The 27,860-nt window shown below is 37.8% G+C and overlaps 1 protein-coding gene and 1 long non-coding RNA gene across 4 annotated transcripts; both read left to right on the forward strand.

The window, feature by feature from the left end:
• Window positions 1-5,582: 5,582 nt before the first annotated feature.
• LOC131297950 (uncharacterized) lies at window positions 5,583-7,564 on the forward strand. Of its 2 annotated transcripts, none has more exons than XR_009190422.1 (3): window positions 5,583-5,727; window positions 6,913-7,120; window positions 7,333-7,564. It is a non-coding gene; the product is annotated as an uncharacterized LOC131297950 (long non-coding RNA). The 2 variants fall into 2 exon arrangements; XR_009190423.1 differs by having other exon boundaries at window positions 6,913-7,116; window positions 7,321-7,564.
• Window positions 7,565-10,155: 2,591 nt separating this feature from the next.
• LOC131297941 (nuclear pore complex protein NUP107) lies at window positions 10,156-27,293 on the forward strand. Of its 2 annotated transcripts, none has more exons than XM_058323160.1 (24): window positions 10,156-10,486; window positions 11,303-11,670; window positions 12,347-12,416; window positions 13,370-13,485; window positions 14,604-14,626; window positions 14,723-14,848; window positions 15,617-15,775; window positions 16,064-16,156; window positions 16,226-16,393; window positions 16,699-16,797; window positions 18,062-18,300; window positions 18,382-18,439; window positions 19,826-19,914; window positions 20,396-20,527; window positions 20,782-20,904; window positions 21,474-21,572; window positions 21,673-21,861; window positions 22,618-22,792; window positions 22,913-23,069; window positions 23,262-23,461; window positions 24,533-24,674; window positions 25,845-26,005; window positions 26,175-26,291; window positions 26,727-27,293. In XM_058323160.1, the coding sequence occupies exons 1-24, from the start codon at window positions 10,407-10,409 to the stop codon at window positions 26,793-26,795; spliced, it is 3,252 nt and encodes a 1,083-aa protein (XP_058179143.1). In that variant the 5' UTR covers window positions 10,156-10,406; the 3' UTR covers window positions 26,796-27,293. The 2 variants fall into 2 exon arrangements, with proteins under 2 accessions (XP_058179143.1, XP_058179142.1); XM_058323159.1 differs by having other exon boundaries at window positions 10,157-10,486; window positions 14,604-14,635.
• Window positions 27,294-27,860: the final 567 nt, after the last annotated feature.

A 27,860-nucleotide genomic window follows, 5' to 3' on the forward strand; every position in this document is an offset into this window, starting at 1 on the left:
AGGTATTTTACTCTTTTTCCCCGTTTTTATTTTAGGCTGCATTCTTATGAATTTAACTTAAACTTAACTTAAATCTGAAAATTGTCTTTATTTGAATTTTTTCCCATTTGTTAGTTTTGCACCAAATTTTTATGGGTTATTGATTCGTCTCGACTAGAGGAATCAGAAAAGTATTTTTTTTTTTTTACTTTTACCCAAGTATTTTGAGAAATAATCACTTTTTAGCAAAAAAAGAGACTTTTTTTTGACTAAAAAATGATTATTCCTTTTTTGTTCCTCTCCCTATGGTTGAGCAAATGAAGAACCTTGCAAAAAAAAAAAAAAAAAAGAACCTTGCATTCTTTTCCAAATTCAAGAACACGTCTGATTTTTTTTGAAAGATTAAGAGAGTGGTGGATTTGTGATATAGGCTATAGAAATAGGAAGAAAAAAAAAAGTTTCGGTATAGTTTTGATAGATAACACTAGGAAAAACACCATATGTTCGATATATTTTTGCCAAAAAAAAAACGTAATGGAGGGAAGTGAATGGCAGAAAACAGATGGGGAGAGAGAGATTGTGTGAAATTGTAGTGGACTCCTTATTTTGGTTATGGACTAGAAGTGACCATTATAAACCTCAACATTGTTAAGCTTAACAACCTCTTAAATGAATAATCAAAAGCTGACGTGTCAACTTTTGATTATTTATTTTTGATTATACCACTGTGGATGGCCTAAGTTTCTATATGCAGGTAGAGGTTTAGGATCTGATTTGTCTTTCTCTCTTTGTCACTCTTTGCACACACACCCCTCTCTCTATTGATCTCTCTTTAGGTTTTTTTGCATTTTTTTATTACTTTCTTTCCTTTTTAATTTTTTTTTTGGTTCAAATGTACCGAACATTATATATTTTGTTTAGGATGATGCTGTGGTGTCTCCGGTCATTTTGGGGACACCGTAATTTTTGGCATAACTTTACCATTAGGAGCATAACTAAAATCAATTACAAGCATAACAAAACTCAAACAAGGCATAACCAAGGAATATCCAAAAAACCAACCAAGGCGTAATCAAACTCAACCAAGGCATAACAAATAAGTTATGCCTTGCTATGGTTTTGGTTATGCCTTGTTATGGTTCTGTTATGCTTGTAATGAGTTTTGGCTATACTCATAATGGTTTTGTTATGCCAAAAGTTACGGTGTCCCTAAAATGACCAGGGACACCGAAGTCATTCCCTTTTGTTTAAAACCCCAGTATCATCACGACGTACCTTTACTCTTTTGAAATCAAAGCTGCTTTGGACAATGCGGTGTGCATTATGCCCCTGAGAATTCAAAATTGGTAATCTTTATGAAGGTAACTTAACGTGGTTTATTTATCATATTTTACTAACTTAACGTGTTCTCTCTCTCATTCAGTTGAGGTGCGAGCAATGTGGGTGGCTGAGCGATCATGTTCGTGTATTTCTTGATGTTTGTGTGTTTCTTGAAGATACTGTGGTTTATCGAAATGAGCAATACAGTTCATTAACTTTTGGTGTTTACGTCAATGTGCTAGAAACTGTCCAATCGCAAAAGCTAATGTGCAAAAGTTGTTGAAGATTTAAGATACTCCGGTAAATATTACTCCGTAGTAATCACTGAGCAATTAAGAGGAAACAAAGAAACCCAAACTACTATATATATGACAAAATTAGAAGCTACTTTAATCTACACGAAGTGATTGATTCAAATCCGGATTGCAACCGAGAGGTAATTCTCGTTTTGAACTAATTATAAATACTTCAATATAACGACAAACTATGAAGAATTCGATGGTGAGCAGAGGTAACTATTTTTCGACATTGTGTAGCCGGAGAGAGAGAGAGAGAGAGAGAGAGAGAGAGAGTAGATTCAGTAGAACAGCCGTTCATGAAAAAAAAATGGAGTAAAAAAGGGTACAAACCATTGTTAGGTTAGCATTTGGCTCTTAAATAGGGTGACCAACAACTTCTGTGATTTTAGCTGATGTGGCAGTGTAAGATTAGTTATCCGGACAACCCACTATGACCGGCTCATCCGGATACAATTTAAACTCATATGTACAACACATACTTTCGTCTTAATGTTGCCCCTCTCTCTCTCTCTCTGTCTCCATGTGCGTTTCTCAAAGATCAAGCACTCTGTCTATAATTCCCAGCATCACTTGATCACATCTTAGGGTTTTCCCTCACACTTTAATGTCATGTATCTAACAGCTTCGAACACGACCTAAGCCTGAAACAAGTCAGAATCCGAGACACGGCCATGGGTCTCGTTCAAGGTCTCAAAAACCGGCACAAGGTTTCGACCCAAATCGGTCCAACCCGACTCCACCGTCGAAGAAGACGGTGCCGGCGTTAATCCGAAGGAAATTGGTCGAAATGAATCTACTTCCACATCCACTAAGAAGCTCGAGGTGCTTTTTTCCCCCTCTCTTTCAAACAATTTCCTGTTTGGGTGATGAGAAAATTTTGGAAAGTGTTGGAACTTTATGCCCCGTTTGTCGTAAAGATTGTCGATTTTCATTATTCACATCTCTCATGAAATGGTCTATAGTTTCTGCTTTGTTGATCTTGTTTGATGCATATAGATAAAGTATTTGTAGTTATATGGAGTTAATTTTTGCTACATATTTTGCCAGTTAGAGTCAACAACCTGATTTTCATATTGGATAACTATTAAAATGGAGTAGTGCTATATGTACCGAAAGGGGGGGGGAGAGATTTCGTACCGACGGCAGCGGATGAAATCTCTCGACGGCAGCGGATGAACGGGACGCGCTAGTGAGCGGGACAGTCTGTTCGTATCGTATGAGGTGCGATGTGAGTCTCTTCTGGAGGACAAAACCCTAGCATGTTAATTTATAGTGATATGAAAAAATACCATAAGCCCCTCTAATTTTAATATTTTTTTCATAATTAACCCCCTTAGTTGTCAGAATTGCAGCCTCAAAAGAAGTAAATTATTGTAAATTACTTACATGTCCCTCTCAACACTAAACCAAGTGATATATTTATCATCAAGTGATTTGGATGCATTTTAATCGGAAATGATATTGGTACCGACCTCCTCGGTACCGAAATCGTAGGGACGGCCGCGCCGGGCCGTCTCCGGCCACCGGACGGCCGATCCGAGCCGTCCAAAAATTCTAAAAAAAAAAAACGAGGGGGCCCGCGCGGGAATCAACGGCATCCGAGGTGTGTAAGGTGTTTGATCCGAGCACCATTTTTTCGTGTATATATGTATATTCGCGCCTCGGATGCCGTTGATTCTCGCGAGGGCCCCCTCGTTTTTTTTTTATAGAATTTTTGGACGGCTCGGATCGGCCGTCCGGTGGCCGGAGACGGCCCGGCGCGGCCGTCCCTACGATTTCGGTACCGAGGAGGTCGGTACCAATATCATTTCCGATTAAAATGCATCCAAATCACTTGATGATAAATATATCACTTGGTTTAGTGTTGAGAGGGACATGTAAGTAATTTACAATAATTTACTTATTCTGAGGTTGCAATTCTGACAACTAAGGGGGTTAATTATGAAAAAATATTAAAATTAGAGGGGCTTATGGTATTTTTTCATATCACTATAAATTAACATGCTAGGGTTTTGTCCTCCAGAAGAGACTCACATCGCACCTCATACGATACGAACAGACTGTCCTGCTCACTAGCGCGTCCCGTTCATCCGCTGCCGTCGAGAGATACGTACGTCTCTCTCTATACATATATATATATATGTATGTACTCATCTCGTTCTTCATCTCTCTCTCCTCTCTCTATCTCCATAACTCTCGCTGTCCGACATGAGCGTTATTTTGGTTCGTTAGCCGATTTAAATAGCATACCGGTCAAATTAACAGAGGAGAGAGTCGTATTGATAGTTCCTCAAACCCTAGATCTCTCTGCATTTGTGGAGTCCATTCAATTGCTATGATTCCAATATTTCTTTTACGAAGGTTAATTTATTTATTTATTGTTAGCAGTAACAACAAAAAAAATAAATAAATAAATTAACCTTCGTAAAGAAAGAAATATTGGAAAAAAATGCAGAGATCTAGGGTTTGGGGAACTATCAATACGACTCTCTCCTCTGTTAATTTGAATTTTGACCGGTATGCTATTTAAATCGGCCAAAGAAACAAAATAACGCTCATACGCTCATGTCGGACAGCGGACAACGAGAGTTCCGAGAGTTATGGAGATAGAGACAGGAGAGAGAGACGAAGAACGATATGAGTATATACTATATATATATATGTGTGTGTGTGTGAAATCCTTTTATGTCAGCCAGAGTATCTGAGCTTTACCATCCTACACAAATGCAGCAACTCAATTTTTTACTGATGGAGATAAGGGTTTGAGCGACTATCAATATTGTACTCTTGTCATCGAGGAAATCAAGAGACAGGAAATGACTTGTAAATATGCTTCAAAATAAGTAAATTTGGAAAACAATAACAAAAAAAAAAATTAAATTAACATTTGTAAAGAAAGAAATATTAGAATCCTCTGTTAATTTATTGGTATGCTATTTAAATTGGCCAAAGAACCAAAATAACGTTTAGTTTTTTTTTTGCTTCAATACAACTCTCTCCTCTGTTATTATTATTATTTTTTTTTCAGTCAGAACCCATTAAACGTATAGCATTTTTTTTGGTTGGAGCTTCCCTCATTCCTTTTGTCGAACAAAGAATTTGACAATTAAATAACATTAGCTGTACTATAGGTGATCAGTTGATACTTTAGGGAGTTGATTACATACTTTCTTTTTACAGTTACAAACTCCTGCTTATTCTAACTGTGAGGGTGAATTCCATTTAAATCATTTCCTTCTTCTGTTGAACGGTGTGGGTGCTCGTCGAGTTTGGAGAGGTTTTTGTCTAACCTGGAGAGGTTTCTACCGAGCCTGGTACCTGCAAACCGGAGGGGAATGTACCTCCGGGAAGAAGCTCCGACAAGCAAGTCAGTATGTGGAGGAAGAAGAAGAAGAGTGAATTTTTCTTATGAAAAGAGTTGTGAAGAAGATCTCCAGTGCTGAACCGGTAGGCGTTACACCCACGTGCATTGTACTGTTCGGATGACATCACATATCAAGAGATTTGCTTTATCATACCTGTCCTCCACTTGTTCAAAGAATCTTCCAGAAGCTTCTAAACCAACTTTGGATATTTGTTAGATCTTTGAAGGAGCAGAATTCAGTCGAATGTTACAACAAGTGACGAATGTTAGGGAAAGACCACCTAACATTAGGAAAGGACCACCTAACGTTAGGGAAAGAACGCCTAACGTTAGGGAAAGACTGCTTAACGCCTAACGTTAGGGAAATGACTGCCTAACGTCAGGGAATGACCGCCTAACGTTAGGGAAAGAACCGCCTAACATTAGGGAAACAACCGCGTAACATTAGGGAAATACCGCCTAACGTTATGGAAAGGACCGCCTAACGTTAGGGAAAGGACCGCCTAACGTTACGGTTCATGTAGCTCCCGATGCGAATGGGTCCACAAAGTGACGTGTCCATAACGAATTCTGAATTGGTCCACGGCCGCTCTAGACGTTCCGAACCCCTGGATATTTTGGCCCGTGGTTGATCATGTAGAACTGGACTTACAATCATCTTCAGAAGGTTATTCAGCTCTCTTGGATGGGCTTCTGTGGAGTTGCCATCCCAAGATTCTCTCTGTAGAATTTATGGATTTGGAGTCCCAAAGCAAATTCATGATGGTACGATCATTTCTTTGCATCTATTTTATCATTTTGAGTGTTTCGTTTCTACCTTGGTTTGGAGTGCGTTGGGCCTTTTGGTGGGTGTCACAGCTTCTTGTTGCTTGGAGAGGGTGAAGGTAAGGAAAAAGATGAACGTTTAGGCATGATCTGTGTGGCACTGACATGGACACGTGATAGGACACGAACACAACACTGGGACACGTCGCATTAGGGGACATATTTTAAATGATACATTTATCCGATTATACGTATAAAAAGGCTCAATTCTATATGTGTAACACCATATAGCTTAAACCTTATATATTACTATATCTTAAATAATATTTGGTTTGCATCATTTGGTATCATAGCACTCTTTTTGTGTTTATTTTGGGTCTAGGATTACTACATGTCTCGACGATCTGTCTTTTTTTTCCTTAATAAAGTACCAGCGTTTGAGGCACACGCGATACGCGTGCAAGTGCTATTGGAGGCCAAAAGAATTGACTAATCGCAAAACAACAGACTGAACATTGCGATGTTAATTTACCACGAAAAGGTTAGCAACGTAATTTTTTAATGAATCTGACTATAACTAAGCATCTTCAAAAGAAAATCCAAGAGAGGAAAAACCAAAAAAATAAATAGAAAAAAATAAATCAAAAAGCATGTGAACCGTGAAGTAAATAAAGGAAGAAGATTTAAAAGTGAACGATCTCTTCAACGACGCTTGTAGTTTCTGCTTTTTCTTTCTTGACTCGGTTTCGCAGTCGACATACCCTAGCCCCACGCCATTTAAGAAGATGAGAGGAGTGTACAATTTATATATATACACATACACGCATGCAAAAATTATGCTGTACATAATGGAGTACCAGTTTGCAAAGGAGGGAAGAGGCTATACCTGACTGTTAGACAGGGAAAAGGGAAGTGAAGAAAGCCAAATATTTTTTTGGGTAACCAGGGGATCTGAAGGAGACGTGGGGTGTGGCAGTTGGAGTGGGAGTGTTTTTACAATTTTACCCAAGCAGTTACTTTATTCTATAGTAAAATACTGCTAAGCCTTCAATATCTTTGGACAAAAGTGGATATCATTTTTGTGACTGAGCTTCAAAAATGGGAGACACCGAACTGGTGCTCTCCCTTCGTTGTTGGTGACATCGCTTGAAAGATAGTGACTATTTGGTTATATTTGATGTGCAGGTTTTGCGTGAGAAGATTGTGCACATATTTGATTTGAATTCGGAACATTTAGAGAGCATCCGAGGTTGGTAGCGTGACTTGAAAGATGTTGAGTTCCACGATGGAGATGGGAGGCCTCTTAATTGGAGTGCTGCATCTGATGTTACTCCAAATTCGCAGAGAGGCCCAAAGTTGCGCGCCACATTCAAGTGGCGACATCATCCGGTATGTAAAACTAATACAGAACTTGAGTGCCTATCCAGTGTAAATTTCTCTTCTAAAAGTCATTATTTTACCAGATAGACAGTAGGAAAATTGTTTTTGCGTAAAATAGAGTTAGCTGAAACGTTTGATATAGTTCCTTCAAATGCTTCTTGTTACATTGTAATATGTGTCTGACTTCTTCTTTTTTTTGTTCTTTTCCTTCAGACAGATCGAAAGTCAGGTGAAGCGAGATGGAAGTGATGTAAAGATGGCTCTATATGGGGATTAAATAAGAGAGGGCTTCATGCCCTTCCGTGTTTGCCCTCTTCGCTGCCCGGGCTTTTGTTTGGAGGAGGAGGAGGATGGATGCGTCTCACTTTTGAGATTTGAGACTGGAACTGTACATTTTGTTCATGTATTTGAGCTTTTTCAAATCCTCCTAAACCGGGGGCTGGAGTTTTGATCCGAGGGGGCCAGAGTAATAGGGATTGGGAGATGCTGCCAAGCAGAGGTGCTTGGCAGCGGTGCCGAGCGCATCTCGGCCGTCCAAAAGTGTTTTGGATGGCCCGGATGTAAAGGTACCGAACGGATTTAAAAAAAAATAAAAAGAAAAGGAAAAAGATGTTTCGATTCGGGCCGTTGATTCCAAGATGAACGGCCGGATTGGCCGCTCGGCACCCGCTCGGCAGGGGTGCCGCTCGGCAGGGTCCCCGGGTCCGAGTAATAGACATATATATTTTTTATTAAAATGTATACTTATTATATTATAATTTTTTTTCAATACATTACATTTGTATATTAAAATGATTATAACTTAATGCAGTTAAAATATACCAATCATTTTGTTTGTTTATTTCTTTCTGCAATATCAGCAGTCATGTGATTATTTTATTTATGAATTTTTTTTGAGAAATGAGAATGTAAAATAATCGGTTTTTTTATCAAATCAGATCAAATTATTAAGAACATAAATAGCTATACACGAATAATTATCAATAATATTCAGAATTCGGCATATACAAAATAAAAATTTTAAAACTCAGGGACTCGGAGGGGGGCCGGGGCCACCCCGAGCCTCAAGGTAGCTCTACCACTGTCTTAAACGGCCACACCTCTCGGGACCAATCACTTTAGAAAGAGTATCTTCTTTCAGATTTGTTGAAGATGAGTTCGGTGTACCCTGTTCTAACTTTTTCCATATCTTCCAAAAAATTGCACAATGAAAAACCAATGTGGACGAAAATGTGAAATTCAACGTATAAAACAAATAAAAAAACACACAATTAAGGAATGAGTACAATCTTTTGGGCAACATTTGTGTTTAAAGGTTGACCACCATTTCTTGTGTTATGTCCTTGGGCCCAAACTTTGACTCTACTTACGGAAGAGGGATTTTTGTATTTTGTTTTCTTAGAGTAAAAAAATTTGATCAGAATGCCATTTAAGGCCATCCGCAGTGGTATAATCAAAAGTCAATTGTTTTTAAAGTTAACAATGTTAGTGCGAAAATTTGATTACAATGGTATAATCAAACTTAGCAATGTCCTTAGAAATAATCAAATTTTGGATTTTGGATAACCAAAATTAGCAACTTTTTTCAATAATCAAAATTTGTATACACGAGTGTTTCAATTGGTATTTTCTTCTTCTTTTCTTCGCCTACTCTATATTTTCTTCACTTCACTCATAAACTATTTCTTTTTATTTCCCTCAAAAAGTGAAACTCATATTTCTCGATCATCTAAAATTTAACCCATCGTCGCCGAATTAAAGTATTTCACTATTTTTTTCCCGTTTCTATTCCCCTCCCCCCCCCAAAAAAAAAAAAAAAAATCCATAATAGGAGGGAAGAAAGTCACCGATTTTTGCTCAAAATTAAGAGAGTGAATCGATATATTTTTATCAAAAAAAATCGTAAATGGAGGTAATTGAATGTCTGGAAATAGAGGGGGAGATAGAGAGAGTGTGCGAAATTGTAGTAGACCCTTATTTTCGTCATGGACTAGAAATGATCATTGTGAAGCTCAACATTATTAAGCTTAATAACCTCTTAAGTAAATAATCAAAAGCTGATTTGTCAATTTTTGATTATACTACTGTAGATGACTTAAGTTATCTATGCTATATACTAAGCAAATATAGTTTTTAAAAATAAAATTAAGCTCTCTCCTTAATTCTCTCTCCTATGTGACATTTTTTCCTTTTCTTCTCTTTTTTTCCTACACTTTCAAAATACTACTAGAAGTTAAATAAAAATAGGAATCAATGAGGGGTAAAAATAAATATAACAAGACACTATCCATAGCTACAAACAGTATCAATCGTAATATGATTTTTTTATCTCGCCTCTGTGCATAGTAGGACGCTTGTTTAGGGCCTATACAATTGTGCGGCGACAGAAGGTCGAGTGGAGGTGCTCCAATAATACTACATACATAATAAATCAAACAAAACATAATTCATAATCCCTCACATATAAGTTTATGAGCCTCACATGTATGTGAGAGTTTCGGATAATATTACGTACTAGAGCGTATGAATCTCACATGTACGTGAGATGTTATGGATAAGAGTCCTGCTACCGGTACAGATTTTTGTGCACAGATGGTGCACAGATTTCGTTGTGGGGTCCACCACGGGTTCCACACAAATCATCCAAGCCGTTCATTAAAATGTAAAACATTTTTTCAAAGGTCCCCGTAAAAAATAAGCTCAATCCAATACCTATAGGTGCTTCATCCAACCATCTAACTTTTCATTCAGATTTTCGGATAATGCAAAGTTATACGATTGGATTGAGCATCTATAGGTATCGGATTGAGATTATTTTTTACGGGGACCCTTAAAAAAATATTTTACATTTAATGAACGGCTCGGATGATTTGTGTGGGACCCGTGGTGGGCCCCACAATAAAATCTGTGCACAATCTGTGCACAGATTGTATGTGTGTGTAGCATTTCTGTACGGATGATGTCATATTTGGATTGCTTTGTATCTAAACGTTTTGGGCCACCATGTGGCTGTGCGAGGCACTGAATAATTTTCGTACAGACGAGGGTTGGAATCCGAAGCGGCAACCCGAACCGACTTGTTCAGCCTACGTAGTCGAAGAGAACAAACCACAACACAACCCAGTCTCTGAGTTTTCACAAAACTAAAACCCTTCCCGCGCTCAATAAAACGATTTTTGTCGATAGGGTTTAGGGTCTAAAGGATTTGAGCTTCCACTGGAGCGAACTGGAGTACCCAGATACTGTTTAAGGGTTTACAAAGATTGAAAAAATCACGATACAGATTAGATTTTGCAGCTATGGAGGTCGATATGGAGACTTCTCCAAGCTATTTCGATCCCGAAGATCTCAGCACCAGGGAGCGGTTTCGTCGATACGGGTATGCCTATACACACTACTTTAAGATTTGATTAAGTCGATTCTTTTGGTTATTTGGCTTCTGAACACCTTTTAAAGCTTTTGTTGTTGGTTAAGATGCCTAATGTTCTAATTTGATTCCACAAGTTGGCCCATATAAGTATTTGTATACTCGCTGCACTGCACAAAGTAAGCTGACTAACACGTAACTGCCTAGTAAACTTTCTATTGAGTGCACACGTGGACATGTACTTGTTTATAATTCACAAGAATGGGGATGCAGCCTTCTAGGTATGAATGTAATCACATTGGCCCGGAATCTTAATATCAGGACTTGCTAATTCATGTATGGAGCTTTTTTCTCGCACTATCGAACATCGAACACTTAAATAATTTTGGAGTCGTGGGGATATTAATTGTGTAATATACCTGCACCAACAATCGCCAAATTTTTTTTATATATATACACACACACACACTCAGAATTATTTGGAACCCTTGTGAATTTCCTTTTGTGTTTGTGTATCGCTTTAAAGAAAGCATGTGAATTTCCTTTTATGTTTGTGTATCGCAGTAAAGAAAGTACTCATGAATGGACTTTTGACTGTCCTGAGCCATAGTAGCTCGAAACATCTGGATTAGGTTTTACGTGCTTGACTAGGTTTTGTATACACGTAGTATTTATGCCTCATACCCATACGAATTTCAAAGTTTCCAAGGGATTTCTTCATATCCAGGATTGCAAGTTGTATTACTTTCTTTGACGTACTAGTGCCACTTGCTCAAACCCATTTTGCCTTTGTGTGTACCGATTGGAATGGTTATGTAACATGCACAGGAAAAGGGGCCCAACTTCTGGCATATCACCCCATCAGGAAAATTCAAGTGGAGCTAGGCTTTTGTACGATGGGCAGAGCATTGAGAGACGACCCAATGCTGCGCTTTTCCTAGAGGATATTAAACAAGAGGCTGAGAGCTACGATGGTGATCAGTTCGATTTAACATCGACCAAGACACAGTCTGCTTCAAGACGAAGAGTATCGATTGACAGTCGTGGCATATCTGAGGCAGATGTTGGTGCTGATTCTGTCACTCGACCTGGAAGTTTTTCTATGAAATCGTGCAAGCTCGAGGATGATGCTCTGGCTGATGGCGGAGATACAACATTTAGTTTATTTGCGTCTCTGCTCGATTCTGCTCTTCAAGGTGCTTGAAAAAATTGAATTTATGAAGTTTAATATTCGACATTGTTCTATGCCATTGTCATAATTTTGACCTGGTTTCATAAATATGTTCAAATGGCATTGATTCATGTAAGCAATAGTGGCAGGAGACAAAATAAGTAAATATTTTGATTGACTTGTTTTGCTAACTTGAGAGCTGAGCGCATCATGCCTTGTTTTATTAAACATCTATGGTGGTTGTGTGGAATCATGCATATAAAAGAGCAGATTAATAATGCTTAAGTAGAAAAATGGCATTAGTCTTGACTTCAAATCTTTGAAGCTCATTTTATGCCAACGTTTGTATTCTAGGTATTAAGTTATTATCTTTAAACGACATGAATCTTCTCATCCTAGATTTTCACATTTAAAAACTTCTTTACGGTGTGTTGTGTTGCTCTAATAAGCATTCACACCATAACACTTGGAGGATCGTGATACCTTTCATGGTACTAATTGGAGCTCTCAAAAATATTATTTATATGCTTCTTTTTCCTAAGCTGGATTAAATTTGTTTTGCATTTTTTATTGTTACATTACTCTTCAAACTTTCCCTCCTGCGTTATTCTTTCTTCTAGCACAATGCATGATATGAGACTAAAAACTACAGTGTTTGGTTCAGATTGTGTATCTTTCAATTGACATTCTGTCTATCCCAGGGTTGATGCCTATCTCTGATCTCATATTACAGTTTGAGAGATCTTGCCGCAATGTCTCAGAATCAATGAGGTTTGTCTCACAATAGCCATATATTTGTATCTTGGTTCAAGTGTTCTTGGAATGTGCATAGGTGCATTTGTGTAACACATTGGATAGTTTGAATTTCTTATCGAACCTTTCCGCAGTTTATATTGCATAGTTTTGAAAATAATCTGGTATCATAAGTTTGAAATTTTGTATGTTGGTTGCGATGTCTGTTGGAATATGCACAGGTGTGTAGTGTTCAGAGTGGATATTACATTACTCCTCTGTCTAGTTTATGTCATATAATTTTGAGGATAACAGTCCCGGTATTACAGGTGTGGAGTACACTGGCCAGTGTGGATATTTCATTAGTTAATTTTTCTAGTTTATGTCACATTAGTAACTTGGAATATGACAGTCTGGGAATCACAGGTTGGAAATTTCTTTCCTTAACGAAGAAGTTTACAATGTTTATCAGATGCCTTCGATACTGTGGAATACATGCCTGCAACTCTATTAGATGCCTAACATACCATGGGAAACTTGCCTGGTCCTCCATTTTGAACATTTCTGGAGAATCTGTGTGGGCATCACGAGTAATTTTTGTTCGTTGCTTATCTAGGAAATAGGAAATGGAAATTTGCTTCTTCTTTTGTTTTTTTTTCTTTTTCTTTTTGTTCCTGGCAATAAACAGGTGGAGACTTCTTTTGTCAGCTTAAAACTTTACCTTAGGTGTCTTGGTTTAGTAAAGTCATGATGGTATATGAGTAACAACTCGTGCGTATTTCCTCTACATATGTCTCTATGCATGTGTGAGAAATTAGAATTTTACTAGAGTGAGAAAAGAAGGGAGGTGGAAGTTTGAGTTCTTGTCTGAAAAGGAAAGAAACAGGGTCTTTGTGCAAGATATTCCTTTCACATTAACATAAGTTTGAGTTCTTGTGTAAACATTTGCATATCTGGTAGGCTGACTGTATTCCTTTCTGATGTTTCTGTAGGTATGCATCAAACGAGAAACACAGAATTGTGGAGGACAAGTTAATGAAGCAGAAGGCTCAGCTCTTACTTGATGAGGCTGCTTCCTGGTCTCTTTTGTGGTACCTATATGGCAAAGGTACTGATCTCTGCCTCTATTATTACTATTGTGGAATTGATGTTTTCTATCGCATGTGTAGATAGATGGGCTTTGGGATGTTTCTACAACTCTATTTCAACTTCTTGAATATGTGCTCGTTGAAGTTTTGCAATTTCGTGATTCAATTAATGAGGTGCTTTTGTACATTATCTCTTCGCAGCAAGTTATTCATTTGTTGTTAAAAAGAAGTGCGCAGGAAAAATGAAGAATGCAAGAAGGGTATAGTTCCCCAGTTTCTTGCTGAATATAGCAGCATCTATATAAGGGATCTGACTCTTCTTTTAGGCATTCACATTAACTTGTATTTTCTCTGTTGATGTTATGTTTGTTTGATCACTCCTCTATGTATCCGATTTGTTAATTCCTTCTTTCAGTCTAGGCCATTTTTGTGTTTGGACTCTCTTAATGGTTCATGGTGTGTAGATCTTGATGAGGCAACATTGCTATATCTTTCACCCGTGGCCATTTTACATTTTTTGTTTGCTTTCAACTTGTCAAACATATTTCTTTCCAATGGGAAAGGTTATATGCTTTTCCAATAGATATGTGCCTTTGTATATCCCCATCCTTAATCATAAGTTTCCACTACGAGTTCACTCCAAAAAAATTGTGGAAAAATGTACTATCTCTGTCCCAAAACGATTGTATGGTCTGCAATATGAGAATTTAAAACTAATGCATTTTTGTTGATTTTGTTTTGAAGTTTTTGTCGCTAGATACCAAATATCAATGAATTCTTTTAATTTATAAAAAAAGGATTGAATTTTTCTTGAGAAAAATGCAGTTGTTTTGAGTTCTCTTTTGGCGGTCCAGACAATCATTTTGGGATAGAGGGAGTACGAATTAGTCCCTTATGCGTTGTTAGCCTGTTTGTGTCACGTAATGTCCTAGTTGGGAATGCAGCAGCATATTTAAAATCTGAACTACTTGGTAGACGAGGTGTTGTTTTCCTTGCACACTTGGGCAAGGAAGGTTTTTTTTTTTTTTTGGTTCTTAGATGTTTCTGTTTGCTTTAAGGAGGTTCTGGCTCGTTCTGACTTGTACTAGAATTTCTTTTCATCCTTTTGGGTAAGTAATTTCTTTTCATCTTCTTGCAGGAAATGAAGAACTTCCAAAAGATCTAATGCTGGTGATGCATATTTTTGTAGTAACTCACTAGTTTTTTGTTTTGTTCCTTGCTTTTATTCTGTTAGTTTTATCTAGTTCCTTACCGCAGAACCCTACAACATCGCATTTGGAGGCTTGCCAATTTGTAGTTGCAGATCATACAGCACAGTTATGCCTCCGAATTGTCCATTGGCTTGAAGGATTAGCCTCCAAATCCCTTTATTTAGATAACAAGGTGATGAGAATACTTTCTCCTTTTTGACAGTCTAATGCTTGTCCTGATCAGAATCCACTGGTTGATGATTGTAGCTCAAACTTTGGTTCATGATGATCGTAAACGATTTAGCTTTATCGACGTGTTTTTAGTTTCCATAGTACTTTGCGGTATTAAAAATTTCCAGCTTCTTCTTTGTTGAAGATCTTCAGCCCTAGCTTCAAAAACCTCCGGTGGATATCATTTGGCCCACAAGGTCTTTTAGTTTATAACTCCCATGTCATCGTAATAGACAGTGCTCTATCGACACATATTATCACCAAAAATTACCTGGTTGATCCTTGTGGTAGTTAGATGTCTCATTGAGTGTTTCACATGGGTTACAAGATGAATGTGTTGTGGATCTCCTTCAAATTGTTTCATTAGCTCAGTGTCTTTTGGTTCTCTTATAGTTTGAATGATTACCTGAAATAATTCATGTGATCTCTCTTCTTTAATGTACATGGGCATTGTTGTCTACTGAGAGAGAGAATTCATGTGATCTCTCTTCTTTAATGTACATGGGCATTGTTATCTCTTCCTTAATGTACATGGGCATTGTTGTCGACTCTGGTCAAAATATGATCTAACTGTAACTCTATCTAATTGCTATGATTTATCCTAGGTCCACCTTCAAATTCATGACCCCAGTGTATTTAGCCCTTGTTAATACTTCACAATTTGCCTGTATTTGGGTTATGAGTAGTAAGTATTATGAATTGGTTGCATAACTTACTTTAATTTGTACAGGTGAGAGGTTCTCATGTTGGCACTTATCTCCCCAGCTCTGGAATCTGGCGTCACACTCAACGGTCTCTGAAGAAAGGTGTCTCAAAACCAAAAACTGTTCATCACTTGGATTTTGATGCTCCAACGCGTGAATGTGCAGAACAATTGCCTGATGATAAAGTACTTTGCCCCCTTTGATATCATAAACCTAGACATATGCCTTTATTTCTCCCATTAACTGCTTGTGTTTATTGGAATTACGTACAGTTGTTTGGGTTATATTATGGAATAAGCCTTTTTCAGATCTAGTTGATTTTGCTACTGTGCTTTGTATCAGTATACTATCCTGTACTGCTCATCTGCTTGGATGCAATTTTCGTGGAACATGTAGATCTAAAGATTGTTCTATAGCATTCTTTAAAAATGTCTTCTTTTATGGTTATAGCCACTAATTACATTTTATAACAGAAACAAGATGAATCTCTTCTCGAAGATGTCTGGACTCTATTAAGGGCCGGAAGACTGGAAGAGGCGTGTGACCTTTGCCGATCTGCTGGGCAGGTATGCAAAACTTTATTGTGAGCTTATTTGCTTCCAGTCCCATCCTTGTAGTAATTTGCGTTTGGACAGCCATGGAGAGCTGCAACTCTATGCCCATTTGGGGGATTGGACTTATTTCCATCAGTTGAGGCCCTGGTAAAAAATGGAAAGAATAGAACTCTGCAAGCTATTGAGCTTGAAAGCGGCATTGGTCGTCAATGGCGTCTTTGGAAATGGGCTACATATTGTGCATCGGAGGTAATGGTGAAAGATACATTGGATGTGATTTTTTTGGAAGAACTTTAGTGGCTGATCACAATGACTTCTATGTGTTGCACATTCCTTTTGCCTTCGCTTCTCTTCGTTTTGTTGCTCTTGCTTTTCTCTGCAGCAGCTGCAGTGGATTGAAAAATAATATTTTGGTAGATAAATTGAACTTAAAATTCTCTTTTGTTTGAGATTCCCAGTATTCTTGTCTGAGTAAAATGGAGCTGCATTTTTTGTTCGACAGATGCTAATGAGATATAAACTAAGAGATTTGTTCTTGCTTTCTCATATTGAAGAGAATTGCAGAGCAAGATGGTGGGAAATATGAAACAGCAGTATATGCAGCTCAGTGTAGTAACTTAAAGCGCATTCTTCCTATTTGTAAAGACTGGGAGGTAAATTTTGGTCCCTTCAGGTTTTGTTCAAATGTAACTCACGTTTGAGATGCATCTATGACCGGTATAGCAATGCTAGTAGACAGGAACTGGCTCGTTAAATATTGTCTCTAAACGTTTAAGTTGGTTGTCTATGCAAACTTTTTAATCTGTAAGTTAATACTGGAGGGCACTTTATTGCAAATGATTGCTCTCAAAAACTCTTTTTAGTCCTTCTGCAAAAGATGTCGAATTGCTAATCTTAAAATGGTATAGACAGCGGAGTTATGAATTGAAATTGGTGTTGTTTATATTTCAGTCACATATTCCTGGATATTTCCTCCTATATCTTGTTGGACAAATAGCTATTATTATCTTATACAAGGCTACATAGCACAAAATTTGGCTACCTGCAACTTGTAATCGATCCTGAAGTCCAAATGCAGAGCCTTCACTAGTTGACATCAGATGAGAGTACGTCTCCATACAGTGTCAAATTATCTTGGGCCTAGAATCTTATTTTGTGTCTCATATTTGCCTTTGAAATGCTTGGGACTATTTCTACCTGCAAAGACTAATCAGAAATATTAGCGGATCCATCTACTTTTGCCACCTATATATTTATGGACACGCACCTCTTCATACTGTAACTGTTCACAGTTATATGTGACTACCATATTTAGTTGCAACATTCGTACTAGATTGAGCTTTTCAATGACTTCTCGCATAGCACAATTTTAAGGAAACAATTCCTTGGGTGTAGATATACTTCAGAAGTAGAAGCTTTTAGAATCACCCCTTCAGAGTTGGAAGGCACTTCCAAGGTTTACTTGGCATGGGATACTATGTTAAACTTCATTTGATTTCCATTATTGAAGTCTGTAGAGTAACTTTCCCTGAACCCCCACACCTTTTAGCAGAATGACTTTACCTATGCTAGGTGCGTATAATTTTGGTGCATACTTCTGCCATCTCCCAGATCTTAATGTGATCTGGGATAGTTCAATATAGTCTCACGCTAGTAGACAGTATATTGGAAGGTTCTGTGAACAAGAGAAGTGTTGTTTAAAAGTTTGAGCCCGTGCATACTGATTACCACTTGATTGTTGGTATATGTAATCATGACAAATGACTGAAATCTTGGGGTTTGGCTGTTTTTGTTGTGACTATCTTTAGAATTTTAGTATATTGAGTTTTTTTTATTCCTTTTCCTCATTTTTGTTGCATATCATACTTTTGTACTCATACAGTTAATCTACAAAATCTAATTATAGTGCTTTCGCAGTCAGCATGTTGGGCGATGGCCAAGTCATGGGTTGATGTTCAGGTAGATTTAGAATTAGCCCGCCTGCAACCAGGTGGAATGAATCAATTTAAAAGTTATTATGAAGACTCATTTGATGGAAGTCCTGGACAAGGAGATTCTGATTCTCCACCTGTAGTTGGGTCAGAAAGTTGGCCACTCCAAGTTGTGAACCAGCAACCTCGACATCTTTCTTCCCTTCTTCAGAAACTCCATTCAAGGTAATAGTTGAGCACCAATTATTAAGGTTTCTTAGTAGATCGTTCCATGAATTAATAGTTCTATTTGTCGGCATGGTTTAGTGACTCAGTATGTGAAGCTGTTACTCGTGAATGCAAGGAGCAGCACCGGAAAATTGAAGTAAGAGCTTCCTCTTTGAAAAACGCCTTAACATTCTTGTTATTGAGATTGCACTTTGTAGTACCAAATGGTATGTATAAGCTCTGAAATGAGATATGGACCTCTGTAATATAGGATTGTGGGTGACGTGTCTGAAATAATGTTCACTGCTATCTTGTTTGATTGGCAAGGCACCTATTTACTACTTTCACTTGTTGAGTTCGTTTGATAGGGAAAAATAAACATGTTGACACTGAGTAAATGTTCACATGGTATATTGGCTTCACCTTCCTGATTGTGAATCACATGTTTTACCCTGTCGACCAAGTGATTAGTCATGCAAAGTTATTTGTGCCCATGTAAAGTATATTGGCACAGAAAAATGTAATGGTCCATCCCACTTAAATTAAGATTTCAATAAACGCGAACAATAAGTTGATTACTGTAAATGTCAGGACAGAGTGTTTTGGCATATGTTCGATAAATGGTAGTTTCTTAGTTAAAGAATGGACTTGCCGGAAGATAGGTTCACCGTTCACGTGAAATTTGTGGGGGCAGTAAGAATTGAATGCTTACATGTGCCATATGTTTCTGGCATTTAAGGGGTGTTTTTGTACTCTCGAGCACAGAAGAATTTGGCAACCTAAAAAATGGGAAAGGCTTCTGAAAGTGTCAGTATTCTCTTGTTGGTCTTACACCTAATACAGTTTGAATGTGGTGGTGCTTGTCTAGCGACTCATTTGTATTCCAGTACTTTTAAAATATTTGAGCTGGCTTTGTTTGATGCTTTGGCTCATTCTACATTTATTTGATGGTAATTGTGTCTCTCTTTTCTTGCCCGTGTTCATAGTTCTACGAGGGGCAGCAATTAACTTACTACCTTTGTGTGAATGCTCAGATGTGCAAAAGCCAGAAAAAGATTTAGATTGCCACTACTTGTCTATTTCTTTTGCACACTTCTTCTTTCTTAGTTTTAAGTTTATGTACTTTGTTTTAACTCTGAGTACTTTTAATTAAAATTGGTCTCTAAAATTACCTCCCTGGTCTTTTTATTTGTTTCTTTCAACCCACTTAAAACAAGTCATGTTCTTTTGACAAATGGTTTACTCCCTCCGTCCCAAATTCTTTGTCCGGTCCGCAAAACGGAGTGTGAAAAATAATACAATTTTTGCAAGAAAAAATCAAAAGTTTTTACAACTTACTAAATATCAATGAGTATTTTTAATTTGTGAAAAAAGTTTGAATTTTTTCTTGAAAAAATTGCGTTATTTTTAACACTCCGTTTTGCCGACCGGACAAAGAATTTGGGACGGAGGGAGTATTTTGCGAATTTGGGACGGAGGGAGTATTTTGCTAATCAGGATCACATGCCATTGGCTAGTTTGCTAATTCAATATTTCTGTACAGATGAATCTTATGATGGGGGATATACCAAATCTTTTAGACCTGATATGGTCATGGATATCACCTTCAGAAGACGAGCAACGTCTCTTCAGGTAGATTTATAATGTTTGTCTGCATTTAGAGGTAGATTTCTATGTTTTCAGACAGAATAGACAAGACCAGATTGCTTCCTTTAGGTGTTCCTGTCCCTGTAACTTTTTGCGGTCATTGGTATTCTCCAAATAGATATATAGGTCCTTGTTCTGATTCGGTGAAGCCTTGTGTTGGCCATTTGGAAGCAAGATCAATATAACTGACTCATGAAGTTACCGAAGATATAGCAGAGAAATGTTTGAGAATTCATATTTCGGGTCTTATATCTTTCTGGAGCATATAAGTTAAAGCATTTCTTTCATTGTTACAGGCCATGTGTAAAAATCAATGCTAAGTTTAATTTTGTGTTATAGCAAGCATAAAGAATATGCCACATCCTCCGATAACAGTTGTTTTGATTGCAATTTACAACCAATCAGTTGGTTGAGCAAGGAATAATACTCGAGCATTGAGCTGCGTGTGCTTTGTGCTTTTTGTCAGACCTCATGGTGATGCTCAAATGATTCGTTTTGGTGCACACCTAGTTCTTGTACTTAGATCCTTACTTGGGGATCAAATGAAGGATGCTTTCAGAGAGAAGATCATGACTGTTGGGGACCTCATTCTTAATATGTAAGTGTTTTTGAGCCTTTATATTTTATGAAGTGCGAGTCTTTCAATTTAACCATAGAATAAAGTTTATCACCTTGCAAATACTGTTAAGTAGGAGAGTTGTCTAAGGTTATTTAAAACTAGTTCCATGTGGACATTGTTTGATGTTTTGTTATTTCCCATGATATGTTCTGATAGCATGTTGATTAAAACTTTTCAATGCCGCTGGTTTTCCATGTTTTGGGAGACATAATAACTTGGAATTGAATTTTCAGGTATGCTATGTTTCTATTTTCAAAGCAGCATGAGGAGTTGATTGGGATTTATGCTTCTCAGCTTGCACGTCACCGTTGTATTGATTTATTTGTGCACATGATGGAATTAAGGCTGAGTAGCAGGTATTTTTTATTTTTTTTTGATGCAAATGAATTTGTGTCATCTCGTTCATGTTTCTTTCTTCAACTTCTCCATCTATTTTCCTCTGGGTTGTATCCTCAAGTAGCTGTTTTGACATAAGCATGCACATCTCTGGTGTGATGCTGCATATTGTACTGATGTGATGTTGCATATTGTATATAGTTAACCATCTAATCACTAGGACACTGGGAAGATCCAATGCTATCGTATGTGAAAACTGCTAAATCTTAAGTTTCTCTACTATTTTCGTTGGTGAATGAACTTGCAGAAGTATTAGTTCTGACATAAAACTTGGAGAAGTGTGAATATTTGTTTTCGTGAAAAGAAAATCTAGCAAGTATAGAACCAGATTTATCAGATAATCACCTCTGTTTGTGACGATCACACTTGTACGTTTCCCTTTCACGGGACCCAACAAATTACAAGTTAAACTAGGAGAGACGTGCTATGGTACCAATTGTAGGAGTTGCAATCTTATTATAGCTGATTGATTGGAAGTCTGGTGTTTTGTCTAATGTAGTTACTTTGTTTCCCCTTAACTGGCCTACAGTGTGCAAGTCAAATATAAAGTCTTCCGTTCTGCTATTGAGTACTTGCCATTTTCTCCGGGAGATGATTCAAAAGGCAGTTTTGAAGAAATTATCGACAGGTTTTTCTATCTCCTTGATCTCGTTTTCAGTTTTATAGAAAAGATAAATTAATTGTGTTGCTTCCATAGCATCTGACTTCAGTATAATCTTCTTGAACAGGGTCCTGTCAAGATCTCGAGAAATTAAAACTGGAAATTACGATAAATCATCTGATATTGCTGAGCAGCACCGACTGCAGAGTCGGGAAAAGGCTATGGTCGTTCAGTGGCTCTGCTTTACGCCTCCTTCCACTATTAATGATGCTCATGTTGTTAGTTCTAAACTTCTCTTCCGAGCATTATTACATAGGTAATTGATAATGTTAAGGGCTATGAATTTTATGTTTTGACATATTTCTTGACAAGCAATACTTGATTACGGGCCAGTTGCATTTGTGTGATCTACTGCATTAGCATTTTTAAAGTGGACCTTTAAACTTATGGCCTTTTGAGATGTTAAAGAATTTCATTCCTATGGAGATATCACAAATGCACCTGAAAATAGCTCTTGAAAGTGAAGTTTGTGTAGGAGACCCTGTTTTTGAAGGCTCTGAAACCACTTGAATTGTGTCAATACCTCAAAATTATGAAACTCATTCTGATTGAAAGAGAAAGGGGAAAGGAAAGAATGCAACAAGGGGTTCTTGTATGTGAATCCAAATGTTTAGGACCCAACTGACTATGCTTTGCATAGTGTGCTAGTCATGAGGGTCAATGGTTAAAGTATGGTAGGAGTAAAATTGTACCATTATAGTTTTGTCAAATCCTGAGGACTCAACTGCAGCATACATCTTTTCTCTCTGTTACCCTATTCGAGTGGGTATGGTTGGACATGTGTAGTTGATTCTACTACATTTGCACATACTGGTCATATTCTTTTGCGGTTTTAAAATTTGTGGTACAAGTACTTCCGAAGCGGATCAAAAAAGAAAAGAAAAGTACTTGTCCGAATGTTGTGTCATGTTTCTGTTTAACAGTGAGTCCTTCCCTATTTTCCTTATCTGCCTTCCGTTGATGGCTCATCTTATTTTTCCTACCAGAAAATAACCTCCCACTGTTATTGCAGCAATGTACTGTTCAGGGAGTTTGCTCTTATTTCTATGTGGAGGGTACCGGCAATGCCAATTGGTGCCCACGTATTGCTTAGGTTACTTGCTGAACCGTTGAAACAGCCAACAGAAGCCCTTCTTTCTGACGAAGATCATGACGTGTCGGAGAACATAAGAGAGTTTGAGGACTGGGTAATGCCTTATCTGGATTTCTGGGTTGTTCGTTGCACTGAATACGGTTGATTCTTTTCATTTTTACATTATGAATAACTTCTTCTAAGACTGCAATTCTGACAATGGTTTGTTAACTAGAATGAGTATTACTCTTGTGATGCAACTTATCGCAAATGGCTGAAAGTTGAGTTAGAGAATGCAGAGGTTTCTCCCCTTGAGCTCTCAGATGAGGAAAAACAGAGAGCTATTATGGCTGCTAATGAAAGCCTAAATTCATCGTTGTCTCTGCTTCTAAGTGAGTGGAATCAACTATACGCTTGGAATACTGCACGTAGAAAAGTTTGGTTTAGCTATCTTGTGTTTAGTTGTATAGTTTCTATGATGGATTGTTGATTTGGTCTCATTATGTATTTTTTCCCCTTTCTAATCTTTAGATGTTTTGAATTGAACTTTATATTTCACTCTAACTGGTTTACTTTCCTTCCAGGAAAAGAAAATCCATGGTTGGTTCCCAATGAAGATAGTACTTATGAATCAGTAGAACTATTCCTCGAATTGCGTGCCACTGCAATGCTATGTCTGCCTTCTGGTGAATGTATGTGCCCGGATGCTACCTTGTGTGCAACACTTATGAGTGCTCTTTACTCTTCAGTAGACGAGCAAGTTGTATCAACTCGCCAATTGATGGTATGGTATTTCCTTTAATCTTGTTATCTGATATAAAGCGAGAAAAGCATATGGAAGAAGCTAGTAATTTTTGCTACCTATATATAGTTTGTGATTCTTTGTAGCTCATGCCCCATTTGGTTGCCAGATATGATAAGGGGAGTTAGAAACTACCCTTTCGATAAATTTTTTGTTTTGTTAGTTTTTTTTTTTTTGGTGTGTGTGCGTTGTGTGTTAGGGGTGGGGTGGGGGGTGTTCCCGTGGGATAATGAATACAATGGTGGAGTTGGTTGGGATCGGATTGGATGGTCACTATCGTATATTTGGTTATTGTCGATTATTTTTATCCCATCCTACTCTATTGAGTCTATTCCACCTCCCTGATGGATTTGACTGTCAACTCACCAAATATCAAGACAACTAAGGAAAGTAATAGAAGAAGGGCAAGAAAGGTATTCAAAACCAGATTAGTGTTTTGGTAAGGGATCAAATCCAAAATTAGTAACCTAATCATCCTTTGCTGGAGATAACGAGTAACAAAGGAGACAACTTACAACTCTAGTTGAGGAAAGAACAATCTAGATTCGAGGTACCTTAGATACCAGGAGGTGGGTTATGTTCGTGCAATTATTGATGTCTCCAAGTCATGACATCCAACCCAGTGCTGTCATAATTTACGGAACCATGTGCATTCTTGTTCGTTGTTTTTGTTTTCTTCTCCCTTTCTTCCATCACATTTTTGTGCATTTGTCCACCTGTGCCTTTTCTTTTGGGGGCCTACTATGATTGCGCATGAGTTGACTGCCTATTGTTTTGACATTCTATAGTTAGCTCACTGGCTACTAATGCGTTCATTAACCATAACAAATATTATTATCTGACATCCGAGTGTCTGAATATTAATCTTTAGTTTGTATATCTTATCATCACTCCGTTTGGCCCTTCCATTTCTGATATAATACCGGTGCATATCAGTGATTTGTTTCAGTAAGTTCATAAATCAACTTCGTAAAACACATACACACCACTTTTTCTTCTCCCAAACCAGCTGTCTCTCTCTCTCTCTCTCTGACTTTTCTACTCCATGGAAAGGTGGCAGTCTCTATTTCAGCAAGAGATAATTACTGTATTGAGGTTGTGCTTCGCTGCTTGGCAACAGACGGTGATGGACTTGGACCACATGACCTAAATGATGGTGGTGTTCTTGCTACTGTGATTGCAGCTGGGTTTAAAGGTAAGGAAAATGGGTAGCTGCAGTTGTCTTTCAAAACTGCTTTTTACTAGAATTAATTTGCCAGCATTGCTATACTGCCTGAAGTAAACATAACCTTGAAGAATGAAGTGATGATTTCTGTTTTCTTGTTGCATATTCACAATTTCACATATGTTGGCATGCATTGACCTGACTGAACTTTTCCGTCATTCAAATCATATTTTGGTAGGAATCTTGTATGCTACAGGATGGTCCTTATTCCCCAAGAGCGTGTTAATTAATTGTATCTCTTTAATGTTGTCTAGATTTATATTTAGTTGAATGTTTTTTTATGTAACTATAAAGTAAGCCCTGTTTGGATGTTCCATGGAATATCAAATGGTTCATCCTCTGTTTACTTATGATTCCTGCGAATCTGTCTTTAAATGGAGCTTTACTTTGACTTTCACCCAATTCTAGAACTTGCAAAAAAAAATAAAAAATTGTTTTGAAACCTAAAACAGTGAACTGGAAGTGGTTGAAGGCTCCTAGTTATTAGTTGGTCCATGTTAAGTGAATTCGTCATGCAAATTATTATTTTTAATTTGATGGGATCAAAACAGATTTAAAACCCAAAGACTCCGAATGTACATATGTGATCATGTGTGTATGGGTTTCTAAAGTTTTAGATTTAATTGTATGTTTCCGCGATTTCCAGTAGGATTATGCCATTTAATGTGCTGACTATAATTTAGAAGAACTCATTGAAATAGTGCAGAAGACATGGATATGTAATAGCCTGCTTTTCTGTAACTCTATAGTATAGGAGTTTTCTTGGCCCCTTTCCATTCTCGATGGAGTTGGTCTTCTTTGCACCTTAGTACAAGTAGAGCTCTGACTACAAGAATGCAAATGCATTGGATGCAAACTCATCACTTAAATCCCCAGAGATGGCAATCTCACTTCAGAGAAAGTCTGTTGTGCTATTTGACTGATCCTGAAGACTCCCACATTGTTGACTCCATGTTCAGAGGACGTGCCATGGAACTTTTCAAGTTTGACAGGACGTCAGATATACACATATTTAGTCTTAGTCTTAACGTTTTCAATGTGTTTTGACCCATAATATATGTTTTTGAGCTGCAGTTACCCTGGTAGTTTGCAAAGTTCTTTTATTTTGATTAAGGGTAGTATGTTTTTTCACATATACAGGGGAGCTTGTTCGTTTTCAAGCTGGAGTAACAATGGAGATATCGCGGTTAGATGCTTGGTATTCAGATGCAGATGGTTCCTTGGAAGGCCCAGCTACATACATATTGCGCGGCCTTTGTCGCAGGTGTTGCATTCCTGAAGTAATTCTTAGATGTATGCAGGTAAGCCTGTTTCCCTGAAGCAGGAAGTCTCTTTGTCTGGTTTTACCGTCTATTATTCCATCATTTATCTGATTTCTTCATGTGAAGTAATATTGATGGAATTTGTGAGACACAGAGGATCTATGGATCGGTAGTTTTCAGTGTTCTCAGTTCTCATTAATTTTTTCAGGTTTCTGTTTCTCTCATGGAGTTGGGCAGTCCATCTGAAGACCATGATCAGCTGATTGAACTCGTTGCTTGCCCTGAAACTGGGTTTCTCCATTTGTTTAGTCAGCAGCAATTGCAGGTATGTTTAGTTGTTTTTCTGATGGAAGCTTCGTGCTAATGTTTACTTGCTTGTGGTGGCTATGGTGACTTGTCCTGTTTAATTCATCTTAAGAGTGTCCATCACCTTCCGTAGCAACTTTAATTGGGTTTTCTCTGTTTCCTAGACATGTGCCTTTTGCTGGCGTCGCTTTGTTGATTTACATAGCCTGTTTATTTGTGTTTCTATTGAAATCATGATGGATGAGACGAGACTATTATTTTCAGCATCTTTCAGTGTTATAAAATTCATGTTTCCCTTTTTTGGAATTCATCCTGTTATAGCTTTTATCTATACAATCGCCGCAGTCTTATTTTTCGATATCCGACCGTATCATCAACTTTGATCTTTGGTCGTTTAGGTTGTATCGACAAATGGATGCAGTGGGTTATTTAGTAATCTGCTTTATTTTGACAGGAGTTCTTATTATTCGAGAGAGAGTACTCAATATACAAGATGGAGCTTCAAGAGGAACTAGCTTCTTGATTTCCGAGTGTGTACATATAAGGTGCCCAATGTAGTTGCACAATGGCGGTTCAAGTTGCTGGGTGGTGGAAGAGAAGATTTATCATCGTCATGTACAATAGTTGTTTATGGACAGTCATCTACAGCATCAAACAGTGATGGACTAACCACCCCTTCTGGTAGACTCTGCCTGCTGATTCCTAATTTTTGATTAAATTCAGCATGTTTTTCCAATTGTGTTAAGAGTTAGAGGTGGGTTGTATTTGCTTTGACGAGGCCTTTTGTTTTGGTGGGAATTGTGGGTTAATTTGGTATTCTCCTTTAACCCACGAGAGATGCTCTTAATTGGATTTCAGTCTAACTTGTATGAAGCTATAGAATCATAATAGCGACACTGCAGTCATTCAAATGTAATATCTATGTTGTCGAATGTCTATGTTGTCGAAGAAGTTAATGGTTGTCTAGTGCTGATGCACTGTGACACAAACTTGAGTAGTGAGAATCCATCTCTTCACAATATGTGTAGGAAAAGGCTACTTACTATCTCTCTGATGCCCTGTCTCAAGCGTGTAACTTTTGCTGCTTTGCTCTGGTTCCGACTCTGTTAAATTCGTTGAATCTATTTCCCTTGCATCTTGTACTGCCGTTCAATGTCATTAGGCTTGCGACTTTCTTGAGCAAGAGGATGCCAATCTGGATTAGTACATGCCATATATTCCTTAAAAAAAAATCCATGAATGCAGCTGCCGGCACCAGGTACCCGTTTGTTATCTGTCGATAGGACTAGAACCCAAGAAAGGATCTTAGCTCGTCCACCTTGGGATGAAGGTCCAAATCTTGAATAGTTGTCAGCTTGTCCTCGTCCGTCATTCGCATCCCGCCTTTGATCATCTTCCCCAAGAACATCGAGCTGATGCAAGGATGATAGATCTTATTCCTCAAACTAGCTGAGCTGATGGCGAGGCCGAACGACATCCTGGCAAGTGGTGCACATAATCTTAGGCTCGTGCCTTTGTTATCGTTCGTTGGTTGAATGCAAACCTTAGGTCTCGACTGGACGCGGGATGAGGCCAAAAATTGACTTTT

Source organism: Rhododendron vialii, chromosome 8a (assembly GCF_030253575.1).
Source record: "Rhododendron vialii isolate Sample 1 chromosome 8a, ASM3025357v1".
In the NCBI taxonomy this organism is placed as follows: domain Eukaryota; kingdom Viridiplantae; phylum Streptophyta; class Magnoliopsida; order Ericales; family Ericaceae; genus Rhododendron; species Rhododendron vialii.